Here is a 12,039-nt window from a genome sequence, read left to right as displayed (position 1 = left end):
ACCTATCCAAATTTCTCTTGAATGTTGCAATCAAACCCACATCCATCACCTCTGCTGGCAGCTCGTTCCATACACCCACCACCCTCTGAATGAAGAAGTTTCCCCTCATGTTCCTGTTAAACATTCACCTTTCATCCTTAACCCATGGCCTCTAGTTCTAGTCTCCCCCAGCCTCAGTGGAAAAAGTCTGTTTGCGTGAACCCTATCTGTATCCCTCATAGTTCTGCACACCTCTCTCAAATCTCCCCTGATTCTCCTACACTCCAGGGAATGAAGTCCCAACCAATTCAATCCTTCCCTATAACCCAGATTCTCATGTCCCCGGCAGCACCCTTGTAAATTTTCTCTGCACTCTTTCAATCTTATTGATATCTTTCCTGTAGGTATAGGTGACTAAAACTGGACACGATACTCCAAATTAGGCCTCACCAACATCGTATACAACTTCAACATAACATTCCAATACCTGTGATCAATACTTATTAGATCAACGTGTCAAAAGCTCCCTTTTGAACTCCACCTACCTATAGATAGGTAGATTAGGTCATAAAGAGCACCCAGGTCACAGGAAGAGCATGCAAACTCCACACAGACAGTGACAGAGATCAGGATCGAACCCGGGTCCCTGGAGCTGAGAGGCAATGACCCTAATGAATCTCTTTGTTGTCATTATTGAGTGGTAATGAGTGGACTGAGGGTGTTGCTGGTGTGTCTAGATTACAGCTTGAGAAAGGAAAGACATCAATTTCTGACTCTGTCTTCAGGTGCTGGGATATTATAGATGACTCCTCCTACTGGTGGATTATCAAAGGACTGATTGTCGCCTCTATTGCTGTAAGTAGGATGGGGTCTTTGCAAACCAGGCAGCAGGAATGCAAGGGTGGGGGTTGGTCTGGAACATGTGCTTATGTCATATAAGACTGAAACATGTCCAAATGTATTTTAAATGTTGTTAATGTACTGTGTCAAATTCCAGAATCAGAATTAGAACCAGGTTTATTATCACTGGCATGTGACGTGAAATTTGTTGACTTAGCAGCAGCAGTTCAATGCAATACATAATCTAGCAGAGAGAGAAAAAAATAATGATAATAAATAAAATAAAACATGGCAATAAATTAACACGTAAATCAATTACGTATATTGAATAGATTTTAAAAATGTGCAAATACTATATATTAAAAAAATGAGGTAGTGTCCAAAGCTTCAATATCCATTTAGGAATCAGATGGCAGAGGGGAAGAAGCTGTTCCTGAATCTCTGAGTGTGTGCCTTCAGGCTTCTGTATCTCCTACCTGATGGTAACAGTGAGAAAAGGGCATCCCCTGGGTGCTGGAGGTCTTTAATAATGGACGCTGCCTTTGTGAGACACTGCTCCCTAAAGATGTCTTGAATACTTTGTAGGCTAGTACCCAAGATGGAGCTGACTAGATTTACAACCTTCTGCAGTTTCTTTCGATCCTGTGCAGTAGCCCCTCCATACCAGACAGTGATGCAGCCTGTCAGAATGCTCTCCATGGTACAACTATAGAAGTTTTTGAGTGTATTTGTTGAGATGCCAAATCACTTCAAACTCCTAATAAAGGCTTATTATCAGTTACATATGCCGTAAGATTTATTGTTTTGTGGAGCAGGACTGAAATGTGTGCCTACAAGCTCCTGTACCTCCTCCTTGATGAGCTGTGCCTAGCATCACAGTTGTGGGTGTGGAGTGAGTAGAGCAGTGGGCTAAGCATGCATCTTTGAGGTACACCAGTGCTGATTGTTAATGAGGAGGAGATGACCATCAGGCAGCAGGTACTGTACAAGCTCCGTAAGTTCCACACCTCCAGGTTCAGGAACAGTGATGGATGTAGTCCAGTCCATCAGAGTCAAAGCCTACGCTCAAAGAAAGACTAACAAGCAACCAATATGCAAATAAAAATACATGCATACTATGAATATGATACCATGGCTGAGAGAATGAGTTGTAGAGTCCTTGAAAGTGAGTCTATGGATTGTGTTCAGTGTTGGGGTGAGTAAAGTTATCCATAATGGTTCAGGAGCCCAATAGTTGCTGAACATAGTTGTGTGGAACCTGAGACTTCCTGCCCAATGGTCATATTGAGAAGAGCACATGGCCTAAATAGGGGGCATCTTGATGATAGATGGATAGGAAAGGCTTTGGGCCAAACACGGGCAACTGGGGCGAGCTGACATGGTCATCTCAGTCAGCATGGACAACTTGGGCCGAAGGGCCTGTTTTCGTGTTGTATTGCTCTTGTTTAATCTGTTTGTGACTGTCTTTTTTTTCTTCTGCAGATCAATTTTCTACTTTTTCTGAACATCGTCAGAATCTTGGTCCAAAAGCTATTCCCAGGGGAGATGCACTTTGCCAATTCCTCGCAGTACAGGTAGGAGAAATGAAGAAAGAAAAGGCTTTAAAGATTAGCTTTATTTGTCACATGCACATCGGAACATGGGTAGAAGGGTGGAGATAGCAAAGGAGGTGTAAGGTGCTCCTTCCCTCTGCTAGCCTGCAGGTCACCCTTGGGCAAGGTGTAGCACTTGCTTAGCCCCCGATCAGAGTCATGTGAAGCCATGGGAGCAGGTGGTGGATGGTCATATGAGCAGCTGGTGTAGATCACAAGTCCTGGTTATGTAATCATTGACTCCAGGTAGACAATCTGTGAAGAGTATTGATAATGGCTGGGGTCACCCGTCTTGTAATGACACTGGTCAGAAGAAGGCTATGGCGAACCTCTTGGGTAGGAAAATTTGCCAGGAACAGTCAGGGTCACCATGACTGCCCACATCATACAAGATGGCACATAGTGACATCGGAATATCGATCGGGCAGCACAGTTAGCCATTAGAGCACCAGCAAAGAGTACTGTGTGACATCAGTGAGGACCGCAGGATAGTGTAGCGGTTGGTGTAATGTTTTACCGGGCTGTCGGTAAGGAGTTTGTATGTGACCATGTAGGTTTCTACAGGCTGTTTCCAGTTTCCTCCCACATTTCAAAGATGTATAGATTAGTAGATTAATTGGGGGGGGGGTATGTGTTGTTAAACCAGGAGGGTCGGTTACTGTGCTCTATCCCTAAATAAATTAAAATAAAATACAGTGAAATGCGTCGCTTAGCTTTAATAACCAACAGTCCGACGATGTGCTGGGGGCAACCCTCAAGATGTTGCCACGTTTCCGACACCAACAGAGCATGCCCACAACTTTCCAGCATAACCTGTATGCTTAGTGGATGCAAAGGATCTTTCCTACAGTGGGAGAGTCTAAGACCAGAGGGCACAGCCTCAGGATAGAGGGATGTCCATTTAGAATAGAGGTAAGGAGGGATTTCTTTATCCAGAGGGTGGTGAATCTGTGGAATTCATTGCCACAGGAGGCCAGGTCATTGGGTGTATTTAAGGTGGAGGCTGATCGATTCATGATAAGCCAAGGTTCATTTATTATCGAAGTATGTATGTAGTATACAACTCTCAGATGCTTCTTCTCCAGGTAGCCATAAAACAAAAAAAAACATGGAGATCAGTTCAGAGAGAAACAGCAAACCCACCCCCACTCCTGCACAAAAAAAAAAGAATGGTAACATGATTAGTAGCCCCCAAATCAGCCCCTCCCAAACAAAACGAAACAAGAACATCGGCCCCCAAAATCGCCCTCTCCTTGCACAAAAAAACTAGCAAAAACAGAACAAGAACATCGACCCCCCACTCCCCCTCCCCCGCACAAAGTGCAACAAGAACACAACAAGACTGCTGAATCCCCCTACCCTGGCACAAAATGCAATTGAGTCTGTGTGCCTATCCGACAGCCTCTTAAACTCCGGTATTGTATTTGTCTCCACCATCATCTCTGACAATGCATTGTGGACACCTCTCCCCCCACTCTGTGTTAAAAAACAATTTACCCTGTGCATCTCTTGAACTTTCACCCTCTCACTGTAAATGCATGCTCCCAGGAATTAGATACTGTGACCCTGGGGAGAAGGTACCGACGGGTCGACTCTAACGGTACTTCTCATAACTTTATAAACTTGTTTTTTTCAGGTAGACTCAGTAGACTGTTGTAGTGTTCTGTTCAAGTAGACTCTGTAAGGTAGATGGGTGTTGACTGACAGAGATATCAACTAATAACCTCTCTTTTCATGGATGGAGAGGCAGCAGCTGGTGAACTAGTCTTAATCTTTCTGCTTAGGGTGACTGAGGTGGAGGTTGCAGTTTTCAGGGTGCGGAGAGATGACTGGAAATAGAACCATAAGACATAGGAGCAGAATTAGGCCATTTGGTCCATCAAGTCTTCTCCACTGTTCCATCGTGGCTGACTTATTATCCCTCTCAACCCCACTGTCCTCTCTTCTCCGTGAAATCTTGGGTGCCCTTACGAATCAAGAAGCTGTCAACCTCCACTTTAAATATACCCAATGACATTGTCTTCGCAGCCATCTGAGGCAATAAATTGCATAGATTCACCATTCTCCGGCTAAAGAAATTCCTCCTCATCTCTGTTCTTAAAGAGACATACTTCTATTCTAAAACTGTGCTCTCTGGTCTTAGACTGCTGCTATAGGAAACATCTTCTCCACACCTACTCTGTCTGGGCCTTTCAATATCCGATAGGCTTCAATGAGATCCCCATCCTCCCCCATTCTCTCATTCTTCTCATTTCCAGTCAGTTAAGGGCCAGGAGCCATCACATGCTCCTCATATGTTAACTCTTTCATTCCTGGGATCACTCTTGTTAACCTCCTCTGGACCTTCCCCATTACCAGAACATCTTTTCTTAGTTCATCATCGTCATCATTATGAGCCGCTGGGGTTGGTGTTGCTTTATCGTGGTGGAGATGCTGATGCTGTTCATGTGGGCCTCTTCTAATACACTGGTGTTAGTGTGTCTGTACTAAAAGTTGATCCTCAAAATCCTTCGTAAGGATCTTTGGGTGGTATTGTTTCAGGGCTTTCAGGTGTCTCTGTAGGAGGTCAATGATTCAGCTCCATACAGTAGTGTAGGGAGGACGACTGCTCTATATTCCAAAAGTTTTGTTTGGACCAATAAGGTGCAAGGCCATAACGAGGTAGATTCTGAGGCCTTTTACTCCACGATGGTTTTTAATAATCACTGAGTGATTTGGACCCCTACAGTCTCTTGCTGACTCATCCCCTCTATTACAGGCAGCTGACAAAGTCCACGTTGCTTCTCACTCCTTTGTTTGGGATCCACTACATCATCTGTGCCTTCCCGCCACACGGGGCCGTGCTGTATATTCAGCTGTACCTTGAGCTCTGCATCGGGTCATTTCAGGTGAGCTGAACTTCGAGCTGTGTGGTGACGGTAACGTCTGAGGGGACCTCTCACCTCTCACCTCTCACCTTCACACGGTACTGGTTACATAGAACAGAACTGCAGGAGGAACAGGAGCTTTGTGCCACAATGCCTGCACCGAACATGGTGCTGAATGACACTGTATTTCTTCAGCCTGCACATCGTCCATATCCCTCCATTCCATGCACACTCATGTGTATGTCTAACAGCCTCTTAAACACCTCTATTCTATCTGCCTCTATCGCCCCTGGCAGCCTGTTCCAGACACTCGGTGGTATCTGAATACAAAAACAAAATTGACCCACCCATCACCACTAAACTGTAATGAGCTCATTGGGCTTGTGTGGGGCACCAGAGAGCATTAGTTTCCAAGGTTTTTTAGAGCACGTGAATTGGTTAACTGTTGTTAATTGTTTAGTTTCTTATGTTTATCTTGAGCGGCTCGCCCTATGTAATGCGGTCTGCTGCTGCTTTCTGTTTAAGCTTGTGTTTATTTTGATAGGCTCGGGGATTCTGTGTTTCTTGTATTATTTAAGTGGACTCCTGGTTATCACTTATCGCAGGGTCCTAGCTTTGAGAATATTACATCTCACGGTGTCGCTCATTCCAATGTTCTGTTGGAATACTTATGTATAAACTCTGGTTGCCGACTCCACATCAGAGTCTGTCATTCCTTGGCACTTGGTTTCTGACATTGTCACCCACATATTATTACATAAAAGTTCTCCTTCTCACCTTAAGTGCGAGTCCTGTAAGTCTACAAAACATAGGAGCAGAATTTGGCCCTTTGAGTCTGCCCCACTATTCCATTATGACTGATTTATATTTCCTTTCAACCCCATTCTCCTGCCTTCTCCCCATAATCTTTGACACCCTTATTAATTATGAACCACTTTAACTCTGGTTTAAAGATACCTAATGACTTGGTCTCCACAACTCTGAGAAAAACGCAGACTGTCAACCCTGCCTACACCTCCCTTAATCTTATAAACTTCTATCAGGTCTCTCCTCAGCCTCCACCTGTCTGGAGAAAACAACTCAAGTTGGTCCAGTCTCTCTTTTTGGCTCATACTATCTAATCCAGGCAGCATCCTGGTGAACCAGCCTTTCCATAGACTCCACATCCTTCCTGAAATGGGAGCCCCAGAACTTCATGCAATTGCAACCTAATGAAAGGTTTATAGCAGTGCAACGTGCTCAGTCAAATGGACTCCCCTTAAATGGGAATCTTGGTCAGTATAGTTCACTAGGGCTGAAGGGCAGGATTCTGCGCTGATATACAATGACAAACTTTGTTTTGCATGCCATCCGTACAGATCATTTCATCACATCAGTGCATCGAGGTAGCACAAGGGAAAACAATAACAGAATGCAGAATAAAGTGAGTCCTGATGAAGAGTCGCAGCCTGAATCATTGACTCTTTATTCCCCTCATAGATGCTGCCTGACCTTCTGAGTTCCTCCAGCATTTGTGTGTGTTACTACGGAATAAAATGTTAAATATAGAGAGTGAGTGCAGGCAGATAATGTGGTGCGAGGACCACAACGAGATTGGCTGAGCAATCAAAGAGTTCACCTATATTGCACACAAGAAGTCCATTTGACAGTCTGATTACAGCAGAATAGAAGTTGTCCTTGAGCCTGGTGGTATGTGCTTTCAGGCTTTTGAATCTTCTGCCTGATTGGAGGTGGGAGAAGAGAGAATGTCTGGGGTGGGAGTGGTCTTTGATGACGTTGGCTGCTTTACCAAGGCTGTGAGGAGTATACAGAGTTCATGGAGGGGAGGCTGGTTCCTTTTATGAACCTCATCTGGGCCCTCTCCAATGTCATCATGTCCTTTCTCAGATAAGGGACCCAAAACCACTCGCAATACTCATGTGCGGTCTGACCAATGTCTTATAAAGCCTCAGCATTATATTATTGCTTTTATGTTCTAGTTCTCTCGAAATGAGTGCTAATATTGCATTTGCCTTCCTTACCACCAATTCAACCTGCAAGTTAACCTTTAGGAGATCCTACACGAGGATCCCCAGATCCCTTTGTACCTCTGATTTCTGAAATTACTTCCCATTTAGAAAATAGTCCGTGTCTTTGTTCCTTCTACCAACATGCATGACAACGCACTTCCTGACACTGTATTCCACCTGCCACTTCTTTGCCCATTCTCCTAATCTGTCTAAGACTTCCTGAAAACTCCCTGTTTCCACAACACTTCCTGCCTCTCCATTTATTTTCCTATCATACACAAACTTGGCCACAAAGCCATCAATACCTTCCTCCAAATCATTGACATATAATGTGAAAAGCAGTCCCAAGACCAATCCCTGGGGAACACCAGTAGTCACCAGCAGCCAACCAGAAAAGGCCCTCTGTCTTCCCCAGCCCGTGCCTTCTGCCAGTCAGCCAATCTTCTATCCACGTGGATAATTAAATGACCAAAGTCTTTCCATTCAACAATTGCTAAGGAGAAATCATTCATAGCTATAGAGTCATCAGAATAATATAATTATATATTCATACACAACAGGTACAGGCCCTTCGGCCCAAATAGTTTATGCTGGCCACCTCAGATTTCTTTTAAATCTTTCCCTTCTCCTAAATCTATACCTGTAATTTTGGACTCCCCCATCCTGGTGAAAGGATGCTTATTGTCGATCTTATCTACACATCTCATAGTTTTAATATATTTTTTTGAAAATAGGTGCAGGAGTAGGCCATTCGGCCCTTCGAGCCTGCACCGCCATTTATTATGATCATGGCTGATCATCCAACTCAGAACCCCGCCCCAGCCTTCCCTCCATACCCCCTGACCCCCGTAGCCACAAGGGCCATATCTAACTCCCTCTTAAATATAGCCAATGAACTGGCCTCAACAGTTTCCTGTGGCAGAGAATTCCACAGATTCACCACTCTCTGTGTGAAGAAGTTTTTCCTAATCTCGGTCCTAAAAGGCTTCCCCTCTATCCTCAAACTGTGACCCCTCGTTCTGGACTTCCCCAACATCGGGAACAATCTTCCTGCATCTAGCCTGTCCAATCCCTTTAGGATCTTATACGTTTCAATCAGATCCCCCCTCAATCTTCTAAATTCCAACGAGTACAAGCCCAATTCATCCAGTCTTTCTTCATATGAAAGTCCCGCCATCCCAGGAATCAATCTGGTGAACCTTCTTTGTACTCCCTCTATGGCAAAGATGTCTTTCCTCAGATTAGGGGACCAAAACTGCACACAATACTCCAGGTGTGGTCTCACCAAGGCCTTGTACAACTGCAGTAGTACCTCCCTGCTCCTGTACTCGAATCCTCTCGCTATAAATGCCAGCATACCATTCGCCTTTTTCACCGTCTGCTGTACCTGCATGCCCACTTTCAATGACTGGTGTATAATGACACCCAGGTCTCGTTGCACCTCCCCTTTTCCTAATCGGCCACCATTCAGATAATAATCTGTTTTCCTATTTTTGCCACCAAAGTGGATAACTTCACATTTATCCACATTAAATTGCATCTGCCATGAATTTGCCCACTCACCCAACCTATCCAAGTCACCCTGCATCCTCTTAGCATCCTCCTCACAGCTAACACTGCCACCCAGCTTCGTGTCATCCGCAAACTTGGAGATGCTGCATTTAATTCCCTCATCCAAGTCATTAATATATATTGTAAACAACTGGGGTCCCAGCACTGAGCCTTGCGGTACCCCACTAGTCACCGCCTGCCATTCTGAAAAGGTCCCGTTTATTCCCACTCTTTGCTTCCTGTCTGCTAACCAATTCTCCACCCACACCAATACCTTACCCCCAATACCGTGTGCTTTAAGTTTGCACACTAATCTGCTGTGTGGGACCTTGTCAAAAGCCTTTTGAAAATCCAAATATACCACATCCACTGGTTCTCCCCTATCCACTCTACTAGTGACATCCTCAAAAAATTCTATGAGATTCGTCAGACATGATTTTCCTTTCACAAATCCATGCTGACTTTGTCCAATGATTTCACTGCTTTCCAAATGTGCTGTTATCACATCCTTGATAACTGACTCCAGCAGTTTCCCCACCCCCGACGTTAGGCTAACCGGTCTATAATTCCCTGGTTTCTCTCTCCCTCCTTTTTTAAAAAGTGGGGTTACATTAGCCACCCTCCAATCCTCAGGAACTAGTCCAGAATCTAACGAGTTTTGAAAAATTATCACTAATGCATCCACTATTTCTTGGGCTACTTCCTTAAGCACTCTAGGATGCAGACCATCTGGCCCTGGGGATTTATCTGCCTTCAATCCCTTCAATTTACCTAACACCACTTCCCTACTAACTTGTATTTCGCTCAGTTCCTCCATCTCACTGGACCCTCTGTCCCCTACTATTTCTGGAAGATTATTTATGTCCTCCTTAGTGAAGACAGAACCAAAGTAATTATTCAATTGGTCTGCCATGTCCTTGCTCCCCATAATCAATTCACCTGTTTTTGTCTGCAGGGGACCTACATTTGTCTTTACCAGTCTTTTCCTTTTTACATATCTGTAAAAGCTTTTACAGTCCGTTTTTATGTTCCTTGTCAGTTTTCTCTCATAATCTTTTTTCCCCTTCCTAATTAAGTCCTTTGTCCTCCTCTGCTGAACTCTGAATTTCTCCCAGTCCTCAGGTGAGCCACTTTCTCTGGCTAATTTGTATGCTTCTTCTTTGGAATTGATACTATCCCTAATTTCTCTTGTCAGCCATGGGTGCACTACCTTCCTTGATTTATTCTGTTGCCAAACTGGGATGAACAATTGTTGTAGTTCATCCATGCAACCTTTAAATGCTTGCCATTGCATATCCACCGTCAATCCTTTAAGTGTCATTTGCCAGTCTATCTTAGCTAATTCACGTCTCATACCTTCAAAGTTACCCCTCTTTAAGTTCAGAACCTTTGTTTCTGAATTAACTATGTCACTCTCCATCTTAATGAAGAATTCCACCATATTATGGTCACTCTTACCCAAGGGGCCTCTCACGACAAGATCGCTAATTAACCCTTCCTCATTGCTCAAAACCCAGTCCAGAATAGCCTGCTCTCTAGTTGGTTCCTCGACATGTTGGTTCAAAAAACCATCCCGCATACATTCCAAGAAATCCTCTTCCTCAGCACCTTTACCAATTTGGTTCATCCAGTCTATATGTAGATTGAAGTCACCCATTATAACTGCTGTTCCTTTATTGCACACATTTCTAATTTCCTGTTTAATACCATCTCCGACCTCACTACTACTGTTAGGTGGCCTGTACACAACTCCCATCAGCGTCTTCTGCCCCTTGGTGTTACGCAGCTCTACCCATATCGATTCCACATCTTCCCGGCTTATGTCCTTCCTTTCTATTGCATTAATCTCTTCTTTAACCAGCAACGCCACCCCACCTCCCCTTCCTTCATGTCTATCCCTCCTGAATATTGAATATCCCTGAACGTTGAGCTCCCATCCCTGGTCACCCTGGAGCCATGTCTCTGTGATCCCAACTATATCATAATCATTAATAACAATCTGCACTTTCAATTCATCCACCTTATTACGAATGCTCCTTGCATTGACACATAAAGCCTTCAGGCGCTCTTTTACAACTCTCTTAGCCCTTATACAATTATGTTGAAAAGTGGCCCTTTTTAATGCTTGCCCTGGATTTGTTGGCCTGCCACTTTTACTTTTCTCCTTTGTACTTTTTGCTTCTACCCTCATTTTACACCCCTCTGTCTCTGCACTGGTTCCCATCCCTCTGTTGTGAACTAACCTCCTCACGCCTAGCCTCTTTAATTTGATTCCCACCCTCCAACCATTCTAGTTTAAAGTCACCTCAGTAGCCCCCGCTAATCTCCCTATTTCTGTAGGGTCAGCTCTCACCACCCACCTTGTGAGGAACTGCCCTCTCCAGTCCCTTATAAATGGGCGCCATGGCGGTGTGGTGGTTGGCATCACGCTATTACGGTGCCAGTGACCCAGGTCAATCCCACCGCCATAAGGAGTTTGTACGCTTTCCCTTTAAGTTAATTAGTTACATGGGTGTAATTGGGCGTCACGGGGTTCATTGGTATAGAAGGGCCTGTTACCATGCTGTATCACAAAAAAAGTCTTTCCCCTCCCTCTTGTTTAATAATGTTTTACATTATTCCTGATGTAACTCCCTTCCTCCTTTCACAGGGTTTGACAGTGGGAATCCTGTACTGCTTCCTGAATCGGGAGGTGAGTGGAAATTTGAAATAAAATGTGAACTGAACGCCTCTCCTTTAGTCACCATCCAAAGTAATTTTCCATGATGGCATTACTGGATGGAACAGTCAGGACCCCAAACAGTCCTTCCAGGTGAGGCGACACTTCACCTGCGCGTCTGTCTGGGTCCGGTGCTGACAGTGCGGCCTCCTGTTCATCGGTGAGACCCGACATAGATGGTGGGACCACTTTGTTGAGCATCTTTGCTCCTTCCACCACAAAAGGCAGGCTTTCCTAGTGGCTGCCCATTTTATTTCTACTTCCCAGGCCTGGACAGAGTAGATGTTTCCCATGCTGAGGGGGTCTAGGGCAAGAGGGTGCACAATAAGCCCTTGCTGCAGAGTTCATCTGCTGTCCAACAACTCTCTCGTGGGGTCGTCCTGCAGCGCTTGGTATTGTTGACATCCAACAGTGCCTTGCGATCATAAGGAAGGTGTAAAGGACGAACAATTACACCTTTAGCAGGAGCCAGAGTGGCCACT

The 12,039-nt window shown here is 44.7% G+C and overlaps 1 protein-coding gene across 3 annotated transcripts in view; it reads left to right on the top strand.

Moving 5' to 3' along the window:
- Positions 1-12,039, top strand: part of ghrhrl (growth hormone releasing hormone receptor, like) — an 87,704-nt gene that overhangs the window by 54,279 nt on the left and 21,386 nt on the right. For all 3 annotated transcript variants that reach the window (XM_063044567.1, XM_063044568.1, XM_063044566.1), the window contains 4 exons: positions 765-834; positions 2,302-2,393; positions 5,170-5,299; positions 11,489-11,530. In XM_063044567.1, coding sequence (XP_062900637.1) covers positions 765-834; positions 2,302-2,393; positions 5,170-5,299; positions 11,489-11,530 — 334 coding nt within the window. The remainder of the gene's footprint in view (positions 1-764; positions 835-2,301; positions 2,394-5,169; positions 5,300-11,488; positions 11,531-12,039) is intronic.

This window comes from Mobula hypostoma, chromosome 3, assembly GCF_963921235.1.
Source record: "Mobula hypostoma chromosome 3, sMobHyp1.1, whole genome shotgun sequence".
In the NCBI taxonomy this organism is placed as follows: domain Eukaryota; kingdom Metazoa; phylum Chordata; class Chondrichthyes; order Myliobatiformes; family Myliobatidae; genus Mobula; species Mobula hypostoma.
The sequence above is the reverse complement of the archived record's forward strand: the minus strand, read 5'-3'. Positions and strand labels throughout refer to the sequence as shown.